General features: G+C 34.7%; 3 protein-coding genes across 4 annotated transcripts; 2 read left to right on the top strand and 1 right to left on the bottom strand.

Annotated features, from left to right (window-relative positions):
- Window positions 1-1,017: 1,017 nt before the first annotated feature.
- Window positions 1,018-4,084, bottom strand: LOC111905190 (probable serine/threonine-protein phosphatase 2A regulatory subunit B'' subunit TON2). 2 transcript variants are annotated; one of them, XM_023900864.3, is made up of 12 exons: window positions 3,615-4,084; window positions 3,362-3,453; window positions 3,162-3,224; window positions 2,947-3,045; window positions 2,702-2,860; window positions 2,524-2,595; window positions 2,280-2,412; window positions 2,072-2,136; window positions 1,906-1,975; window positions 1,717-1,818; window positions 1,428-1,620; window positions 1,018-1,354 (listed from the first exon to the last, which is right to left on the bottom strand). In XM_023900864.3, exons 1-12 carry the CDS (start codon window positions 3,739-3,741, stop codon window positions 1,099-1,101), a joined length of 1,431 nt encoding a protein of 476 aa, XP_023756632.1. In that variant the 5' UTR covers window positions 3,742-4,084; the 3' UTR covers window positions 1,018-1,098. The 2 variants fall into 2 exon arrangements, with proteins under 2 accessions (XP_023756632.1, XP_023756634.1); XM_023900866.3 differs by lacking the exon at window positions 3,362-3,453 and having other exon boundaries at window positions 3,615-4,083.
- Window positions 4,085-16,543: 12,459 nt separating this feature from the next.
- Window positions 16,544-17,312, top strand: LOC111905224 (flowering-promoting factor 1-like protein 3). Its single transcript, XM_023900916.3, has one exon. It carries the CDS (start codon window positions 16,645-16,647, stop codon window positions 16,984-16,986), a length of 342 nt encoding a protein of 113 aa, XP_023756684.1. The 5' UTR covers window positions 16,544-16,644; the 3' UTR covers window positions 16,987-17,312.
- Window positions 17,313-19,892: 2,580 nt separating this feature from the next.
- Window positions 19,893-20,623, top strand: LOC111905223 (flowering-promoting factor 1-like protein 3). The gene has a single exon (XM_023900915.3). The coding sequence runs from the start codon at window positions 19,969-19,971 to the stop codon at window positions 20,287-20,289; it is 321 nt and encodes a 106-aa protein (XP_023756683.1). The 5' UTR covers window positions 19,893-19,968; the 3' UTR covers window positions 20,290-20,623.
- Window positions 20,624-21,986: the final 1,363 nt, after the last annotated feature.

The following is a 21,986-nucleotide window of genomic DNA, read 5'->3' as shown; positions in this document are numbered from 1 at the left end:
CATAACATAGAATATTAAAAATCCATTAACCATGTGTTGGCTAGATTTATGTCATTAAAAATCCAAAGAAATGCCAAAGCAATAAACATGTCAACATTCACACTTGGAAGTTAAGAACCACCATAAACCTAATTAATAAACAAGACATACCTGTACACATTTTAGACATGTAAACTCAACATCCAAAGGGTTATTTGGTTAAACCATGGCAAAAGGGATTACAAAGTTGAGTATTTTGCAATGCAAGATTCAAATACACAAACCAAATTAAATCATACCAAAAGAAACTTTAAACCAAAATAAACATTAATAGTATGTTTGTTTCAAAACCCAAAAAACAATTTAAACATCAATTGACCTTTTTCTTTTTGCTTTTTTTTGTCATGTGTCTTGCTTCTTTTATTTTTGTATAAAAACTAAGCAAGATACTTAGTATCCAATAACTCTAATTTATGATTTGAAACAAATAAAAAAAATATATTTTGAAAATTGTGAAAATTGAAAGTAATTATCCAACATTCTATTTTCATTTTTTAGGATACCATCAACGTTGTTTATAACTGATTTCCTTGATTTTGTAAACTAATATTGGGTGCAATCCAACATATCCATTGTCAAAGTTATGGATACTATCGATATAAAGAACTTTTTACTCGGCTCATCCTTGTGGTTGCGATTTGTTTATTTGTTTATCAAAAATGTATTTCTTTTTATATTCATTAATCTGCGATTTGTTTATTTGTTTATTAAACATATTATTTTTATAATATTAAAAAGGTACTTACAGTTTGTTTATTAAGATGATTATTTCTTAAGCACATTTTGCTTATTTTACCCATTTTCAAGCTAATATATAGATGTTGTAACCGATTTAAACAAAAATATGAGTTGCATATATATATATATATATATATATATATATATATATATATATATATATATATATATATATATATATATATATATATATATATATATATATATATATATATATATATATATATATATATATATATATATATAACATTCAGAACACTAAGAATAAAAGAGTTGCAACATTTAAATGTTAATAAGTTGGATATTTTATTTGGGTCAAAACTAGGTGCGACCAGCAGCATCGGGTTCACATGGTTCTAAATCCTCTTGAAGAAGGTTTTCCCTATTGTCATGAGCCCAGAACCCTCGTACATCTATAAGCATACTAGCAATAGAACCACCTTGTTTGCATGCTATCAAATCAGAAAGTGTGATTCTTAGTGGATCAACCGGTTTCACCATATCCCATATTTCATCTCGAATATCTTCAGTGCATAATTCATAATTTCCCACCTGAATCCATTTCTCACGCACATCCCTAATTCACCCAAAAGGGTTTAATACAAAAAATAGCAAACATACACAAACAAATGAAAAGGGTATAATGTTACCGAAATAGAATATGAATATCAGCTGCTGTGAGGAATCCCCTTCCATGAAGATCCAGACACTTGAATAAATAAGTTAAGCCCTCGGGAGTATCTTTGTTATCAAGGGCAAGAACAAAATCAAGGAAACTCTCAAAATCCATCTCCCAAGGATTCCCAATAACAGTTTTACCATGGTGGACATGCTCATCAAATGCTACAAAATAAATAAAAAGATGTAAGAATCTGTTCAAAGTACATTTGCTACTTCTTGCATTTAACCCTTTGAAAAATTATTCGCTTTTTTCACTACCTCTCTCGATAAAAATATCTGTCAACGTCCCATCTGCATATCCTTGAAGTTCCTCTTTGCTTAACGTGCTGTTTCCATCTTTATCAAGGTCAAGAAACGCATCTGCAAATATAAAAAAATTTGAGTTTTGAAATAAGACATTAAATAAAAAAGTTACATGTGTTGAAATCAGATATTAAATAAACTCACCACATATTCGTTGTGCAGATGCTAGTGAAAACCAGTTCTCGGTGTTTTCAGCATCACCTTCTTCACTTTCCTATTACAATTAACAGTGGATAAAGTTATCTGTTTTGAAAGTCTAAACTAAATATCGTATTCATTTATTAAAAAGTGAAAAAGATTGAATCAAAACCTGGTGCAATTCCATTAGTTCTTGAAGACAGTTACTGAGCAAAATCTTCTTTATGCAAGCCTTCCCTGTGAATAAAATAATTCTTCAAAGATGAGCACTGAAACGCCCTAAAGTCAAATTTAAATATACAGAAAAATATAAGATTTACATAATGAAAACTAAAAGATATTAAAAAAAAAAAAATGAAAGAGAAATAAGAGTGACAAACCTCGCCTACTGGGATCGCAAAAGAAGAAGAACTTATGTGCAGCTATGTGGCAATACATTTGAACAAATTCTGTAGGCATGTCACAAAGCTGAGCCAAATTAGGAATAAGACCTCTAATATAGGCCTCCATTTCCTGTCATAAAGATATACAATGCTCATAAAATTTAAAATAAAACTAAAATTTTAAGAAACATGATTAATTTCTAGTAAATCAATAATGAAAAAACAATAAAAGGGTACACACATAAGGTTGAAGGAAACCATCAGAATCCTCATCAAGCTCACTCATATCAATTCTGGCTTGTGTAAGAGAGACCTGTACATTGTAAATAATATTACTTTTTTTTTTTTTTATTACTGGAGATTTATATAAATTTATGTGTAAAAAGTTACAGCCTACAAATTATTTTATAAAATCTCACCGTGCGCATTACGTACAGATAAAAAGGAAGAATGGGAATCCTTCCTGATTCATCTTTTCCAAATTTCATGAAATTTGAAGGGCTGAAGAAACGATAACACTTTGACCCAATTTGTTCAGTACATAGAGAAGCAATTTGGCAAAAGTCTTCATAATTCACCTATATATAGATTAGTTTGAGAAATAAATAGTTACATCTCACAATATAAGCAAAATAAATGTGATCATTTTTTTAAAACAAAATACCTTTTCAGAACCAGTGGTTTCATCAATCACACAGTTTTCTCTTAAGATAAGCCACATAGCATCTAGGTCATCAGAGTTTAACAAAATATCAGATTGCTTCTGCATCAACATACAGAAAGCAATTAAAAGTAAACAAAAAAAAAAAAAAAAACAAAACTAATGATAAAAAAATCAATATCAACACATTATATTATTGTTTAAGATTATATACATACCTTTAAAAAACGATACTTTGCCAACCTCTGAACTGTATGGCTAATGGAGCCATCCTCAGGTTTCTGAACAGATAAGAATCCAAAAGTTTATCAAAAACTGGCTAAAGATTCTCTTCTCATGCATGCAATAGCAATCAAGAATGGACAAAATTTTCAATATTTTTACAAGAAAGCAAACAATCAAGATTCAAGATCAAAACCCTCTTATAGAAACTTGGGATTATGCCAGCTTTTGCACTTTTTCGCTGCTTCTCTTTAAAAATATTAAGCAAGATTTTTCTTGTTTGAAGCTCTGCAAGAAAATGAAAGATTTACACGTGTATCTATATCTACAACATTGTTGAATTATGGATTCAATTCGAATCACACAAACACCAAATTCACAGATTAGATTTGTGCATTCTATGATGAAAAGAATTGGGGTAATTTTATAAGAATTTTTACAATACGTACCCAGCATGGCTTCAGATTCAAGATCGACATCTGATCTGATATACCGGCGAAGGTTACGAACCCACAACATCGAAGACACCACCGATGATTCATCGGCGCCTTCGTACTCGTCCAAAACACTCATCATTTGAGATTAGTGTGGGAAATATGATCTTAGAGACGATTTGGGGGCCGGGGCAAAAAAATAAAAATTGGGCCCTTCGCGAGTACCTCCTGTTCTGTAACCTGTTGGCATCTGCTGTGTAAGAAATTGAAATACAGCAGAAATCAAATACACAGCAGAAATTTGAAATTCATAATGAGACAGTTAGGATAAGAAAACCAAATGCAACAGAAATCAAAATAAACGAAGTCAGAACATCAGATTAAAACAAAATCGATTTTAACAACAAAATAATGCAACAGAAATCCGAATAATCGGAATATACATCGCATGCTTGACGCCTCGCTCGCTAGTCGCTCCGCTTCCTCAATTTTTTTTTGGCGCCTGATAACATTATAATTGGGCCTCATATTAGTGGAACAGGCTAAAACATAATGGGCTAGCTCCATACAGCTACTATAAAATAAGAGCCTTTGACATTTGGGGGCCTGAGGCTCTCGTCAAACTTGCCCGGACCCATTGGCAAGCCCTGAGAGAGATAGAAATAATAACTCCATACAGCAACTATAAGACGCTCGGGGACAAAAAGTGACTGGAAAATAAATCATTCGCAATTCTTTTATTTCCTGAACAACGAATCGGTAAGAACTAAGAAGTGAAGCGGTTGATTCATAATCTTGACCGAAGATTTTGTCGAAAATATATAAGTGAGTTAATGTTATTGATTCAAGACATATATTATTTTTTTAAGAAGAAAATCAGTTTTTGCATCCATGACTTTGTTGTCTCGTCGAAGGATTTTGCAGTTGTAAAACTCGCTACTCACCGGTGGTCAAGCCCCACATTTGTTGGTGGGTGATTAAATTTGAATATATTATTAAAGGGTGAATTACATTTAGAGAAAATTATAAAAACTTAATAATAATATTTAGAAAAAATTTACAAAAATAGCTAGAACCTTTAGTTACTTAGTTATTTTTAGAAAGGAAAATGAGTTTTTCAAAAACAGTCATTCAAATCAGGCGGCTAAAGTCACCTGCTATTTGGCCTATGTGAGTTGGGATTTATTTTCCCTTAGTGGGCTATGAAATCCCTCATGCCCACCCAATATTGAGTAATTATGAAAAGCCCATTTTTCTATTAAAAAAAAACCCTATAGAACTGTAGATGGCTAAAAGCCTGCGATTTTAGATTATTGTTTTTTTTTAAGAATGTACAAGTTACTAATGAATGATGTACACATCAGTGACTTTTACATTCACAGTTAGGATTGAAACACCTATGATATAACCTTTATTACATGCAACTCCTCTAAAAAAGTCGAACACCTCCATATTTTAACCAAAAATAATACATAAACTTATCCTAACTGTATAAAACATGTTTAAAGATGAATAAAACACAAAATTTTTACATAACTTATAAAGCTTTTGGGAGAATATTGTTCTCGAGCCATTAGATTGAGTACTGAGGGTTTTCTTTAACTTGAAAGTTTGAAAATAAGAGTTATTTTTAAATTTTAGGGTTTATATATTTTGGGGATATGGGTGGAAAACGGGCCAACTTCATAACCCATTATGAGGAATTCACATATAATATTCGTAAATCATAGGTGACCTTAATCACTTGTGATTTTGACGGATAAAATTAACAATCTCTTAATTTTTGGTTAGAAATGGCTAAGTTATTAAGGATTTTGACACTAATTTTATCCTATTTGTAGTAGTCTAGGGTTTGTGTTTTTTTTTATTAGATTTAAGCAAATTGATTTCGGGTTTATGGATTTAAGAAACTAATTTTGTGTAAATTCATATTAGAATCATGGTTTGTGTTTTTACTAATTAAATTGTTTTCATAAGAGTTTTCAACTAGTTTTTGTGCTTTTTTCTGAATCGTTTGCATCTAGGTTGTGTCTCCTTTTGATTGTTTTTTCTATTGGTTGTGGTCGATGACAACGGTGTTGTGGTCGTCATTAGGGTTTGAGCATGAAATTGGTTTGTTTTAATTTCATTGGCAGTAGTTATTGATTCTTTTATTGGCGGTAAGGTGTTTTTTTTTTCCTCATCTCATTAATAAGCATTTTGTGAAACTAAATAGACTTTTGAACCGGAAGACTAAGCGAATTCTCCTTACTATTGTTTGACTACAACCACTTCTACACCTTCATTTAGCAAATCTGATCTTTATTCGTTCTGTTGGAATAGTGTCTAAGGCTGTAACTATATTAGGCAAGTATTTGATCCGGTTGTGCATGGTCCTTTTGGGTTGCCTTCACCATAGCAACTTGATAGGATGATTTAATAAGAGAGAGTAAATATTATTAATATATTATGGGAATAATATAATGAATAATATATTGTTATTTGATTAATATAAGTCATACAATTAATTAGAATTAATTTGGTGACTTAAAGAGATTAATTAAATAAAGGGGTATAAACTGTCAATTGTTTGATAGTTAAACTTTAGACTGTAAATCCTTATTGATATAGGATTGGATGACTTCTAGGGCTATGATAAGCCAAAATCGTCCAAAGGGTTATCAAGGAAAGGATATGGATTAACTTAAAGTCTAAGTTATCCAATTAGGGTTTAGGTTGTAACCCTTAAGGAGTCTACAAGTATAAATAGACCCCATGGCATAGGGAATTGGTAACCTAACCTAAAGTAAGGAACCTCTGGTCGAAATTCCTTCCCTCTCCTCTCTCCTAAATCATCTTCTTGCTGTTGGTGTTTGTAAGCCATTAGAGGAGTGACATTTGTGACTCTAGAAGCTTCAAGACCTCAAGATCAACAAGGAACTCAAAGGTATGATTCTAGATCTGTTTCAATGTTGTTATTTAACCTAATTAGTCATTAGAAGACTTGGATTCAATGCATGTTTATTAGAAAGCCTAGATCCAAGCTTTAGGGTTTTGCATGCGCACATAGGAAAGTTCTTATGGCTAAAACCCATCAGTGGTATCAGAGCCTAGCTTGGTTTTCTTTAAATTGTTGCTTGATTAACTGAAACAAACCTGCAAAAATCGATTTTTAGGTTTCTGAGTCACTGACTCGGCAAGTCCCAAGGTGGACTCGGCGAGTAAGCCTGACTCGGCGAGTCCAGGCGTCAGGAATGGCCAGATTTGGGATTTCTTTGTAATTATCTTATCTAAACTTTCCATAAACTAATTAGATCAATGTTAATTCGTTTTTCTGATAAATATAACTGCAATCTTGATCTAATTAAAGATATTTATCTTATAATAAAATATTTAATTTCCTTATATGATAATTAATTAATTATTTTGATTATTTTGGTAATTATCTTAAAAGAAATCTTGAATAAATCAAATATAGATAATTAGGATATTAATTGTTAATTGGAATTATTTGTTATTTGATCCTCCATGTTTTAAATGTTTAAAACTTGCCCTCAAGTTTTGAAATTTATATTTGTGATTAAAAGTTTAATTTAGACAACTTAAATTTCAAACCCTAGATTTTAAAAGTTTTAAAATACAACCCTATACTAATATGATATTACTAGAATAATATATATATGTATAACTAAATGCTAGTCTTACCGTTAGTAGGCCTCATTCACGAAGCCGATCTATAAGGTGGGTATAAGGTTGCGGCCTATAAAATGGCGCTTAATGGGTGTACACTCACACCCACCGCTTGCTTGATTGGTGGAGGGTCGTTAGCCGAACGGGTAGGATAGGGCAACCTCATCCTCTCATTAAAAGTATAATAAGAAATATAAAGTAACTACACATATTTTTAAAATTTCCCAATCCTAGTTACTTTAGGAAAAGTGAATTGATGCAATCCCATGAAATTACACTTTGCACCTTGCTAAGATGTTAGTGGAGCGTGTGTGGTTTACCGGCACACTAATTGGTTCTAAGCGAAGGTGGCAAAGGGTGATTCATTGTTTATCATAGTTCGATGGAGCGTGTGTGGTTTACCGGCACATCGAATAGGTGATCGTTACAATGAAGGCACCATGTGAATTTGCATGGTAATTCACACCCGCTTTGTGATCCTCGGCATCCCAGTCACAAACAAGAGGGGCATATCGAGATTTAAACATGCCATTGAATAGTTTCAATGAATCTCATCCGAACCTAGGAATTCTCAAAAACACTTAGGGCTAATAGTTTAAGTTTTTGTGATGGAGAATTAGTGAATCGTCATTCACTTACCTTCAATTTATTTGCATATTAGATTACGGCATCCCTTTTCTAATATGTAAATGTTATTGTTGGATCCTAGCCCTAATTTTTCTTATTGGGTGATAATTAGGGATTCTTATTCTAATCTATCTTTGTCCTTTTCTAATTGTAGATGTCAAACGCAAACAACGCTGCTGCTAGTTCTTTCACGTTGATGAGCCTTTGCCAAAAGGTCACCTTCGATGGAACGAACTTTAGCGAATGGATAAGATACATTCGCACGATTGCTCGCTATGAGGACAAGGAGTATGTCCTTGATGAGAAGCTCGAGAAAATCAACACCGAAATCGCTACTCCAGCCGAAATCACCGCCTTTGAAACTCATGAGCGAGATGCAACGAAGGTACATTGCATCATGATTGCCACCATGAACTCCGAATTCCAAAAGTCCTACGAGGACATGTACCCGTACGAGATGCACCAAGACTTATTGGAGAGGTACCACCAAAACGCGAGACAAGAGCGGTATGAGATTTTCACTAACATGATTTCCGCGAAGATGGGTCATGGAGAATCTCTTACCGTGCACTTGCAAAAGATGTAAAGGTATGTCGACCGCCTTCGCAAGTTAAATGTTGACTTCGGGGAAGACTTGGCGATTGACATGGTGCTTCACTCTTTGCCTCCGATGTACAACCAATTTAGGATGACCTACCACATGAACAAAGAAGAGGTCACCCTAAGCAAACTCCAAGGTCTCTTGAGAGTCGCTGAGAGCAACTTCAAGGACAAGTCTGTTGCACCTACTCCCAATCCGCCCGCTGCTCCTGTCTTGGCTATTGGTCAAGGGAAGGGAAAGAAGAGGAAAGTTTCATCGAAGAACTATCGCAAGGCGAAAGCCCGAGATGGTGCCTCTTCTAGTGGGACCAAAGTTGATCCCGCTAAGCCCTGCTCTAACCCGAAGGAGGCAGAGTGCCACCACTGCCACAAGATAGGACATTGGAAGAGAAGCTGCCCAGAGTACCTGCAAGCAATCAAAGAAGGAAAGATCAAGCCATCTTTCGCAGGTATATACACAATTAAATCTAACGATTCTAATCATGCTATTTCTTGGGTCCTTGATACCGGTTGTGGTTATCACATTTGTTCTAATGTGCAGGGACTAAGAAGAAGTAGGGATGTGGAGCAAGGAAGGATCAATCTAATCATGGGGAACAAAAGATCGTCGCCTGTAACCAAGATTGGAGTGTATTCTTTAGTGCTTAGGAATAGTTTGGTTTTAGATTTGAACAATTGTTGCTATTCGCCAGAAATGGCAAGAAACATCATTTCATTTCATGGTTTATATAGACAAGGATTTAGATTTTCTTTTAATAATGAGAATGGTTCTATTTTGGCTTATCTAAATGGTGTCTTTTACTTTGAAGCTATACCATGTAATGGAATATATGAAACTGTTATGATTGTTGATAACTTAGGAAATGATGTTTTGAATATTGATTCTTCCACTAGTATGGATAAAGCATCCTTGTGGCATTGTCGTCTTGGACATGTCAACAAGAAACGCATAGCCCAACTCCAAAAGGATGGAGTGTTGGAGTCATTCGACCTTAGGGAAGATGACACATGCGAGTCTTGTTTGCTTGGAAAGATGACTAAGTCACCCTTCACGAGTACATGTGAAAGGGGCGAAGGTCTATTGGACCTAATACATACCGATATATGTGGACCATTTAGATCAACCACGAAGGATGGGAACCGCTTCTATGTGACTTTTACCGATGACTATAGTAGATATGGGTATATCTACTTAATCAAGCAAAAGTCAGAAACATTTGAAAAGTTCAAAGAGTTCAAGAATGAAGTGGAGAATCAATTGGGCAGAAAAATCAAGATGCTTCGATCCGATCGAGGAGGAGAGTACCTAAGTCTTGAATTCCACGATTATCTCAAGGAGTGTGGAATAGTTTCGCAATTGACGCCTCCTAGGACACCACAGTTGAATGGTGTGGCAGAAAGGCGTAATCGAACCTTATTGGATATGGTTTGCTCTATGATGAGTCGTGCTTCACTACCAATCTCTTTTTGGGGGTATGCCTTAGAGACTGCCGCCCATATCCTTAACCGAGTCCCTACCAAGAAGGTTGCCAAAACACCTCACGAGATGTGGACAGGGAAAGCTCCCTCGTTGGCACATATCAAGGTTTGGGGTTGCGAGGCTTTCGTAAGACGAGATACTCACGACAAGCTTGAACCTCGAAGTGAGCGATGTATTTTCATCGGCTACCCGCAGACATCCTTTGGATATCTCTTCTATAGACCGAAGGACAATGTTGTCTTCGTTGCGAGGAGAGGAGTTTTCCTAGAGCGAGAACTCATAAGCCAAGGAGACAGTGGGAGGCAAATCGAGCTTGAAGAGATTCAAGAGTCGATAGATGAAGGAACCTCTACCGCTGGCACTCAACCCGAGGAGGAAACTCCGGTTGAACCGATTGACGAATCCTTACCTCTTAGACGTTCCGATAGAGTTAGAGTTCTACCCCAGTTTTATGGTTTTCATATTACTACCGAAGGGGACACGTATATTAGTGATGGTACACTAATAAATCTTGATGAACCTAATAGCTATAAGGAAGCCATGGCAGGCCCGGAGTCTGCAAAATGGAAAGAGGCAATGGATAGCGAGATCCAATCCATGTATGATAACCAAGTTTGGAATTTGGTTGATTACGTGCCCGGACGTAAGACCGTTGGGTGCAAATGGATCTTCAAGAAGAAGACCGACGTGGATGGGAACGTACACACATATAAAGCGCGATTGGTCGTGAAGGGCTTTACTCAAACTCCCGGAGTTGACTATGATGAGACCTTCTCACCAGTTGCGAAGATTAAATCTATTAGAGTGATGCTAGCTATTGCCGCATTTCATGATTATGAGATTTGGCAAATGGATGTCAAGACCGCTTTCCTTAACTGAAAGTTGGCTGAGGATGTTTACATGGCTCAGCCAGAGGGGTTTGTGGATCCGAAGCATCCGAATAGAGTGTGTAAGCTTGAGAAGTCCATTTATGGACTTAAGCAAGCATCTCGCAGATGGAATCTTTGCTTCGATGAGAAAGTCAAAGAGTTTGGATTTGTACGAAGCAAAGACGAGTCTTGTGTATATGTCAAAGCTAGTGGGAGTATAGTAAGCTTCCTCGTTCTATATGTCGATGACATATTACTCATAGGAAACGACATCCCGACTCTGCAGGAGGTAAAGTCCTGGCTCGGGAAGTGCTTCGCTATGAAGGACCTCGGAGAGGCTTCTTACATTTTGGGAATAAGGATAGTAAGAGAAAGAAGTAAGAGACTAATTGGACTTAGTCAGAACACTTACTTAGAGAAGGTACTAAAACGTTTTAGTATGGAAAACTCAAAGAAGGGAGAACTACCGATACAAAGTAATGCCAAATTGAGTAAGACTCAAAGTCCGAGTACCGAAGCTGAGATAGTAGAAATGAGCCGAGTACCATACGCTTCCGCAGTTGGCTCAATCATGTACGCTATGAATTGTACTCGCCCTGATGTAGCCTTCGCTTTGAGCATGGTTAGCAGATATCAAGGGAATCCTGGCAAAGCACATTGGATTGCGGTGAAGAATATCCTTAAGTACCTTCGGAGGACGAAGGAATGGTTCTTAGTCCTCGGAGGGAGTGATGACTTGAAGGTGCGAGGGTATAGTGAAGCCAGTTTTCAGACCGACAGGGACAACTACCGTTCACAGTCAGGCTGGGTCTTTACCCTAAATGGAGGAGCAGTGACATGGAAGAGTTCTAAGCAGGAAACCGTAGCTAATTCAACGTGCGAATCAGAGTACATTGCAGCGAGCGAAGCGTCGAAGGAGGCAATATGGCTAAAGAACTTCATCGGTGATCTTGGAGTTGTACCTGCCATAAATGAGCCAATGGAGATTTTCTGTGATAACGAAGGCGCGGTTGCCTTGACCAAGGAACCGAGGGATCATGGTAGATCAAGACATATCGACAGAAAGTATCACTTCATTAGACATCGTGTAGAAGAAGGACAACTCGTAGTGAAGAGGATATCATCAGAAGATAACCCAGCAGATCCGCTTACGAAGGGACTGAGTAGGGTTAAGCACTTGCAGCATGCTAGGAGTATTGGGCTGAAGGATGATATTAGCATAGATTAGATAGTATTAGAAACATGTAATAGATAAATGTAATTAACATTTGATGATTAAATAAAGGAGTTTTATTTATGAGTAAGGTTACTATCTTATGTTAATTCTTTAGCTATTGTTTCACTTTGCATGTTTTGACTTCCAGAATAATTGAGTTTATTAGGAATAATCGAATTGTTCAAATTGTCCACAATTGTTCATATGTTGGGAGTAAATATGAATGAAGATTGTCATGAATTGGTGTGTAGAATGTCTAAATGGTGTTAGACATAGCAAAGGGTTGCTGCAACGTTCATGAGTGCTTATGAACTAGTTTTGAGCATTGGAATAAACCCGCGCTTGCTGGAATCACCTTATGGAATAAGATATAAAAGGGTGATCGCAAGACGATAATATCATATAGTCTTAAAACCTAGATATATGGTTTGTTATTTGTTAATTGGTTGTACATTGATAATGCGAAAACGCATCAGTAACTCGGTGTTATAAAACGCATTGTTGTGTATAGTTGGTTAATGAATAAGTAAATGCATATAAGTCGAAGTTTATCTGTAACTTTTATCTAAGAAGGTAAAAGCGATATCTCGGCCGCTCGATGATTTGATTTGACTTATGTGCCGGGCCCGGTCAGAACTGAATTGATGTGTTCGATTAAGTTCTATGTCAAAATAAATCAGAGATCGAGAAACCTAAATGCTTGACTAACCATTCCATAGGATTGTCAGCATGATATCTAACAGAGGACTGTACGTTCCCTTATCTAAAGGACAAGATCGATTAGATAAGAGTTGACAGCGTCTTTGAGAGCTATGATTGCAAACTGAATTGTACTTGTATAGTTACTAGACTTCTCCAAGTGGGAGACTGTTGGAATAGTGTCTAAGGCTGTAACTATATTAGACAAGTATTTGATTCGGTTGTGCATGGTCCTTTTGGGTTGCCTTCACCATAGCAACTTGATAGGATGATTTAATAAGAGAGAGTAAATATTATTAATATATTATGGGAATAATATAATGAATAATATATTGTTATTTGATTAATATAAGTCATAGAATTAATTAGAATTAATTTGGTGACTTAAAGAGATTAATTAAATAAAGGGGTATAAACTGTCAATTGTTTGATAGTTAAACTTTAGACTGTAAATCCTTATTGATATAGGATTGGACGACTTCTAGGGCTATGATAAGCCAAAATCGTCCAAAGGGTTATCAAGGAAAGGATATGGATTAACTTAAAGTCTAAGTTATCCAGTTAGGGTTTAGGTTGTAACCCTTAAGGAGTCTACAAGTATAAATAGACCCCATGACATAGGGAATTGGTAACCTAACCTAAAGTAAGGAACCTCTGGTCGAAATTCCTTCCCTCTCCTCTCTCCTAAATCATCTTCTTGCTGTTGGTGTTTGTAAGCCATTAGAGGAGTGACATTTGTGACTCTAGAAGCTTCAAGACCTCAAGATCAACAAGGAACTCAAAGGTATGATTCTAGATCTGTTTCAATGTTGTTATTTAACCTAATTAGTCATTAGAAGACTTGGATTCAATGCATGTTTATTAGAAAGCCTAGATCCAAGCTTTAGGGTTTTGAATGCGCACATAGGAAAGTTCTTATGGCTAAAACCCATCACGTTCTTCTTCTATTTCATTATTAGAATTTAATTATTTCATGATGCCATAACAACTGGGGATCAAAAAGCACCAAATTTGATGATATATTAAGGGAAAGACGAAGTAAAAGCATGTTATTGAAGACGTTGCAAGATATGTCGGGGAGGCCTCCGTTGATTGTGTACGAACAAAATACGAGTCCAAAGGCAAGGTAAGATTAAAAAAAGGTTTAGCTAATGGAGATATTAACTCTTCCAGGAACCAGTAACGCGGTTTTTTATTTTTTTTATTTTTTATTATTTTTTTTTTTGTGGTGATGGTGGTGGGACCTTATATATAAATTAATAAGTAATAAAAACAAAAAAAGGAAATCTAAAGATAAAAAAAGAAGTTAATAAAATTAATAAACTAACAAATAAAAAATAAAAAAGAAATCAAAAGAACCATATTGTCTTTTTATGTTCGTGAGGTACGAAAAATGCAACAAAATTATATAATTAGAACGGTCCAAATATAAAAAATATTAGTGTCAAACGCGTAATCTTGACCAAACCACATTGACGATTTCAATAATTTACTTTTATATAAAAAAAATAAAAGAACAGTTTAGCCCATAACAAGGACTAAGGTAAGACAATAATATTTCCATTGATTATTTCAATTTATTATCCTTCTTAAATGATGAAAATGAATTATTTATCTATTCATCAATGTTTTAAAACTCAATTTTTTGGTTTATCCCGTGTGGTGAATGGACTCTGGGTCAACTGAGTCAACCGGTTCAATTATCGGATCAACTGGTCAAATGATATGTTTTTTTTTTTTTTTTTTTTTTTTTTTTTTTTTTAATATTTTTTCAGATTAACTTTTAATGTTAAACTGAATTGTGTAACAATTATGGGTGTACGGTTCAACCAATTTCAGATAAAAACCAAATTTGATTCATTAAAAACAAAAACCTGGTGTTAGACTCTTATTTGACTCATTTTTTCATCGGTTTATGATCCAAATGATTTTACCAGCCATATGGACGTGGGTTTTAAAACATTGCTTTTTAGTATAAATTAGAGTAAAATAATTTTGGTGGCAAACTTTCTCACCTACATACTAAATGCATGTCAATGTTTTTTTAAGTATTCTAAAAACATTTTAACGAGGATGAAGACATGTGGTTGGTATGATGTTAGTTAAACTTTTAGAATACGTTGGATTTATGCCCACAAGAAACTTAACTGAGTTTTTTTAACTACCGTTATAACTATATAGATTCCATATTAACAAAATACATGCATCTCGATCATAAAAGGAAGTATTCCATTTCTTGAGCAAACAAAAATTTCAAAAAGGGAGTTTATTTTTCCACGGTACATTTTCATTAATCCATTGAAAATTTAATGCATGGACAGTTATACCCCTCAGCTAACTATCATCTTCATAGAATGCAGATTTGTGTATTAAATGAGGATCTTGTTCATTATTTCTCATTCTGCTTATGTTGTTTTGCATCTAAAATCAACTTTCACATATTCTATTTGTATTGTTTTTATAGATTTTGAAATACTTTGATCTGTAATTTTCAGTGTTCGCATCAGATTTGATTTTTCATTGGAAACCACCCAGACGAAGAACCCAGATAATTATACGCCTGATTTTGTGTATAATAATTATTACTCTCCAGACTAATAAGAACACAAATGATGAACACACACACATACACACACCTGCAAATCGATATTCAACACACATAAACACCTGGAAATCCATATTGAACACACCCACACATAACAATGCCTTTGGATTTTGGGGAGTTCAAGAAGAAGTAGTAAAAGCGCTGGTGGTACTGGTCTCCAAATCGAAACAAGAAACCAAAAAGTGTCGTGATGGTCTCCGCCAAAACGAAACTAGAATTCATATCATATTTCAATCATTCTGGTGTCACACATTAGAATACATAATACAATTATGAAAGCCAAGAGTCTAATTTTTTAATGCACCTTTGAATCCTTACATGGCTGATATTCCGTTTTTATACCAAATTCAAGTCATTATTCTGCTTGCCTAGGTCTTTATTTCCGATCCAGTGATATCGTATCCAAACATGAGTTATGAGTACTTCATTTTCGCCTACTTCACTAATTACTGTTTGAATCGAAGATGAAGACGCATCCGCTAAAGAAGTATCCCTGGAAATTATTGAGTTTATTGAATAGGAGATGCAACCGTAACTCATTCACTCGTTTGGAAACAATTTATTTTCTCTTTCTTCTATATCATAAATTATAACTAAATAGCTAGGTTTTGAGGGGTAGATCCATGCATTAAACTTTCAGTGGATGAATAAAAAAATAATGCGGAAAAATCAGCTCCCTTTCAAAAAATCAAGAAACGTCAATGTGCATGCCATAAAACTTTGTACTAGTATTGTCGTTACTTGTTAAATATACTGTCTTGGGACGATAAACTTTAATTTTAACAAAGACCTCTGAAGTCTGAACACTATGGTCTTACACAAGTAGAGCTGTGGCAGTAATATCAATCAATGTACATGTGGTCACAAAGGATGGCCTACCATACAATCCATACAGTTGCTTCAGAAGATTGATTGTTCCACAAATCACTCGACCAATCTAATCTTAAGATTCCCTTGGTGTTTGTGGGGGTTTATAACGACTTCTAAAAAGATTTTGGATTCTCTCGGTCCAAAAATTTCCCTTCACCCACACATTAACACATGGGCAACTGATGCTCTGAAGACATAGGGTCTCTTCTTTCACCCATTTCATGGGTCCCAAATGCATTCTTAAGGATTATAGTGTATTATATTCCCCACCCTAGGCAGCTATAAGCCTTATATAAACCTCCACTCCATCTTGAAACATTCATGTTCTTGTTCTATAAGCCTTCATATATATATATATATATATAAATATCAATCTTGAAACCCTACGTAGGTAATCAAGAATTAAAGATATGTCTGGTGTTTGGGTGTTTAAGAATGGCGTTCTTCGACTGGTGGAGAACCCTGGAAGTGATTCCTTTAAGGGTTCTGGTCAACGTAAGGTGTTGGTTCATGTCTCCACAAACCAAGTGGTAAGTTCGTATGAGGTGCTGGAAAGAATCTTGTTATCAGTCGGATGGGAGAGGTACTACGATGATCCTGATCTATTTCAGTTTCACAAAAGGTCATCTGTGCACCTAATTTCTCTCCCTAAAGATTTCAATAAGCTCAAGTCCATGCACATGTATGATATAGTCGTCAAGAATCGCAATGTGTTTGAAGTGAGAGACATATATAGTCACCGAGCTAACTAACCAGCAGCCATGCCAGGCTAGTTACCTCGTTTATTTGATATATGTTGTGTTCTTGGCGAATTACTTTCTTATCTCGAAGTTTAATATTGGTTTGTTTGTTTATTTCCTGTGATGGGTCGTATGAGTGAAAGTACCTCTGACTAACTAAGTCCAAGTTTGGCTTTGGGTCTCCTCAAATGATGGAGTACATGATCGATGTGGTTGGAGTTTATTTTTTCTATGTTTTAAGAAGCTAATTGCGTACAGTTCAATGGTTGCATGCATGATGATCATGTATCAATAAATCCCGTACGCTGTTTACTGTTAATCTAAATCCAATTTCTATATGTCAGATTTATTTTTTTTATTTATTAGTATTTTTTTTTTGTGAAAATATATTGGGAATATGTTTGAATTTTTTTTTGGTTTTCACGAATATTTGATTTTCAATAAGACCATTCTTTAATTATGAAAGAAAATCACAAAAACTTTTATTATACTAACAATATGCACTATCATTAATAAGTAATAAACTTATTAAAACTAAGGGTTGCACCGTGTACAATGGATCCTGAAAGTGATTAAATGGGGAAAAAATAGTAATATACTTTTGTTAACTTGTTTATTGTAGCATTCTATTTTTGTTTCTTCTTGTTATTTTGAAAAATCGATTAGTAAACATGAAGTGCAAGTTATTTTTAAAAAAACACCCAAAATTCACTGAAGCTTGTATTTTCATTGATTTTGACAATTGAGCCAAATTAAACCAATATCATATAAATACAAAGCAATTGTCAATTTGTCATTGCTATAATTGGGTATAAAAAAATAAATGACTGTATAACTGAATGAAATGAAGTTATAAGCACTTATATAGGTACAGACAAAGTTAAAATATGAATATACAAAGAAAGTCAAAATTGTAGCTTATATGTGTCACCAAGGATGTTGACCATCATTCCATCAAGTTAATTCTTGATGTTAAATTCCTGCAAAACCCCGTGTTAGGTGGTAATGGTGAGAACAGAATGGACATTCAACACACACAAATCAGACTCACCAAAACGAACTTTTTTAAAAAAATGTAAAAAAGGATCTACTTTTCTCAATATTTATCAACCTTTACATCATTCTGCACATTAGTAACATAAATTATATATATGTAAATATAAGTTTTCGAAGATTCTTCTTCTACTATGCTGTTGAGTACTACTTGTTCCTTAAATTCATCCAACTTATTTAAATATCAATACTACCTTTGGACGGGTGATGGATACATAGTTTCTTTAATATAAACTTCAAATTGCTGGAGATGATTGAAGAAATCTTGCAACATGGCTTGACTGATATAGTTGGTATTTGATCTTGGGAATTTGTGTCCGTTATCAGGGATGTTATTAGCAAGAGTAAAATGACTTTCTTGTGTATGTATAAAAGAGAGCATTTTGCGACACAATACACATCTAAGTTTTCCTTTGGGCAAATCATCAAACACTTAGCATACGGTATGAAAAAAGTGTAACTTACAAACAAAGAGAGATGCTTTTACCTAGGGGTGTTCGTTTGGATGGACCGGTTTGATCCGATCCAATTAAGTGAATCCGAATAGATTTCGGTTTTCAAAACATTGATCCGAATAGTCCAAACTAAATTTAAATCCAATCCGATCCAACCAAATTACAATTCGGTTGGATCGGTTTTTACAATTCGGTTTTCAAGAGGCAAGGCATGTTGAAAAATATATAACTTGAATATTAGCAAAATCTATAAAGAAACTACTTTTTATCATAAATTATAATTTATGAACAAATACTAAGAATATATATTATAGTTAATATTTCATTGACAAAAAACATTTTGATAAGAAGTAATTTTAAAGTATTATATTCGTTAAAAATTTCTAATAACTAAAAATAATAATTTATAAATAGTTAAAGATATATATAAAAAATAGATAATAAGTTGTTATTCGGTTTTTTTGGACTATTTGGTCCTTAGTTTATAAACCAAAACCAATCCGAAATCCAAATTAATAATTCGGTTTTGCTGAAAACCAATCCAAAAATCCGAATATCCGAACCAAATAGTCCGATCCAAATTGTCCAATTGGACAATTCGGTTTTATCCAAATAGTGAACAACCCTACTTTTACCTTGTTAATTAACAACAAAATTATTCAATGGTTACATTAAAAGAGGGAGCGCTTGTAGTACACGAGAACTCTGGGATGCCAAGAGAAGTCAGGGGGGATATGGTAAGACTAAAAATCTTCACAGATTCAGAAAAAGAATAAAAAGTAAAACTCTTGGGGCTCTAGAAACACAAACACGATCGAAATAGACCAAAAGCTAGATTAATTAAAGGGAAGATTTAAAGCCTTAACAAGAATTTGGGAAGGGTTTTAAAATTTCTTTGAGTACTTGAGTTTAGAAAGCAAGAGGTGGCAAATGGGAGGAGAAGAGATGTTGCCCTGAGATGAACCGGAGAGGTGGTGGAAAAGATCGTTGGTAATTGTTATTAAAAAACTGTATAAAGTTAAATTTTAACAATTACGTTTCAACAAACAGTGTTTGGTCCTATAAAAATAAAAGTAGTGTGGCAGTTATATCAATCAACGTCTGGTCCAAAGGATATATATATGTCCTACCATAAGATCCATACAGGTGTTTCAGAAGCCTGTATCGATCCAGAGACCACTGTTGTCTAATAAGGCCTTGGAAAAAGATTTTGGATTCCCCATCCGTTAAAAATTACCCTTCCCCACACATCAACACGTTGGCATGCGATGCCTTGAAGACAAAGGGTCTCTTCTTCATCCATTCATGGGTCCCACCGCACTATCTTAAAGATTGAGACGTATATATTCGATCTCCACCCTAGGGCAGCTAGAAAACCCTTATATAAACCTCCACTCACATCTTCAAACATTCATATTCTTGCTCACTAAGTATCCTACAAAACCTTAATCTTTAATTCCTACGTAGGAAACTAAAAGTTAAAGACATGTCTGGTGTTTGGGTCTTCAAAAATGGTGTGGTTCGACTGGAGAACCCTGGAAGTGATTCCTTTCAAGGATCTGGTCGACGTAAGGTGTTGGTTCATGTAGCCACGAACGAAGTGGTAAGTTCGTATGAGGTGCTGGAAAGAATGTTGTTGTCATTCGGATGGGAGAGGTACTACGATGACCCTGATCTCTTTCAGTTTCATAAAAGGTCAACTGTGCACCTAATTTCTCTCCCTAAAGATTTCAAAAAGCTCAAGCCCATGCATATGTACGATATAATCGTCAAGAATCGGAATGTGTTTGAAGTAAGAGATATATAACTAACCGGCCATGCGGAGCCCTGGCAGGCTATAGCTAGCTAGTTGGCTCGTTATTAGTTAGGATGATCATTATGTTGTGTTCTTGGTGTTTATTGGTTTGTTTGTTTCATTCTGTGATGGGTGTGAGTGAAAGTACCTCTGCTGACAAAGTAAGTCCAAGTTGGGTTTCGGGTCTCCCCAAGAATGTTGGAGTACATGATGCAGTTGAAGTTTGAATTTTTTTAGGGTTTGAGAAACTAATTGCTTACAGTTCAAGGGTACCTTGCACGATGATAATGTGCCTGTAAATCTTGTATGGTATTTTCAGTAATCGAAATCAAGTTTCTGTGTGTAACTATGTGTGTGTGTGTGTCGCAGTTGCTGAGCAAGTCTATATTGATGCAACATTTTCTCATAGTAAGGAAAAACCATCATCTTTCTTCCATAAAAGATGAGTCTTGTTTAGTGGTCCAAGCTTATGCTCACATGATAAACAGTCAATTTTAATCCCGATATACCTAAGATTCTGAGTTTAAATTTCTTTAAACATGTGGGCAATATATGCTTACGAATATTAGCCGACATTTAGAACCTAATAGACAATATTATATATAAAAAAAAACAAAAATCCTAATAGACAAAGGTTATAATTGTCTTTGGAGAGGAGTTATTGATTCCTACGTTGCATATAGGACGGTATATTGGAATCGATCAGCCACTTACACAACTCATTCGGCCAAAACAATGTTGATATCAATAGCTTTTCCACACTTCTAAACATTAGATGGTTATTCGCTTGCACATGATTGATTTATATTATTTTGTACCTTAAACGAATATGTTGGTGATTTTAGTGTTATCAACATATTTTGGTGTACTTATTATTAATAATGAGATAGACTGAATTTCATTTACTAGAGACTTTGGAGGTGCGGGATATACACTCAGTGTAATAATTGTATATGGAGACAGCGCCCTTGGGTGCATGGTTCTAAGGGGCTACAACCCTAGTGGGGTCCAAGGGACAGAGCCCCTGATGGTGACATCACAACGATTTCTCACCAATTATAAGGTCTAACCATGCATTTCCGGCCAATTATAAGTGATGACATCATAGTGATGTTAGAATCGGTTATATCTTATAATCATATATCCAACCACTTGTTTTGGCGCCAAAATTACATTTAACTACCACCAACTACTTTTTCTTTTGTATAAAAAAATATTTCATGTTCCAGAAAACGGGTTAAAAAAAACTTACTCTAAAAAATCATACTTCTGGTTCTCTTTATCTCTAAAGAAAACAAAACAACAAGGTATATTTTTCTATGTTTCGAATTTGGAAGTGGCCTGATTTCCAAATTGCATATCTCAAATCAGATTTCATGATACCCCATGCACAAGGGTTGAAATCACACATTTTTGTAAGTGATTGCAATCACGATCCCAGAATTATCCAAGTTAATTGATATATATATATATATATATATATATATATATATATATATATATATATATATATATATATATCGGCGGGTCCAAGGTGATCTCGGGACGCCCTTTAATTCTTTTTCGATAGTGTAAGAAAATTTTGTTTTATATAGTGTATATATACGCATCCTTTCACTTATAAAAACAAACAAACAATTGGTCTGTTGATTAAGGTACCGGCTTATTGAAGGAAATGTCTCAGGATCGATTCTTGCTCCTTATATATC

The sequence above is a fragment of the Lactuca sativa genome, chromosome 3 (genome assembly GCF_002870075.4).
Source record: "Lactuca sativa cultivar Salinas chromosome 3, Lsat_Salinas_v11, whole genome shotgun sequence".
NCBI classification, from domain to species: Eukaryota; Viridiplantae; Streptophyta; class Magnoliopsida; order Asterales; family Asteraceae; genus Lactuca; species Lactuca sativa.
The sequence above is the reverse complement of the archived record's forward strand: the minus strand, read 5'-3'. Positions and strand labels throughout refer to the sequence as shown.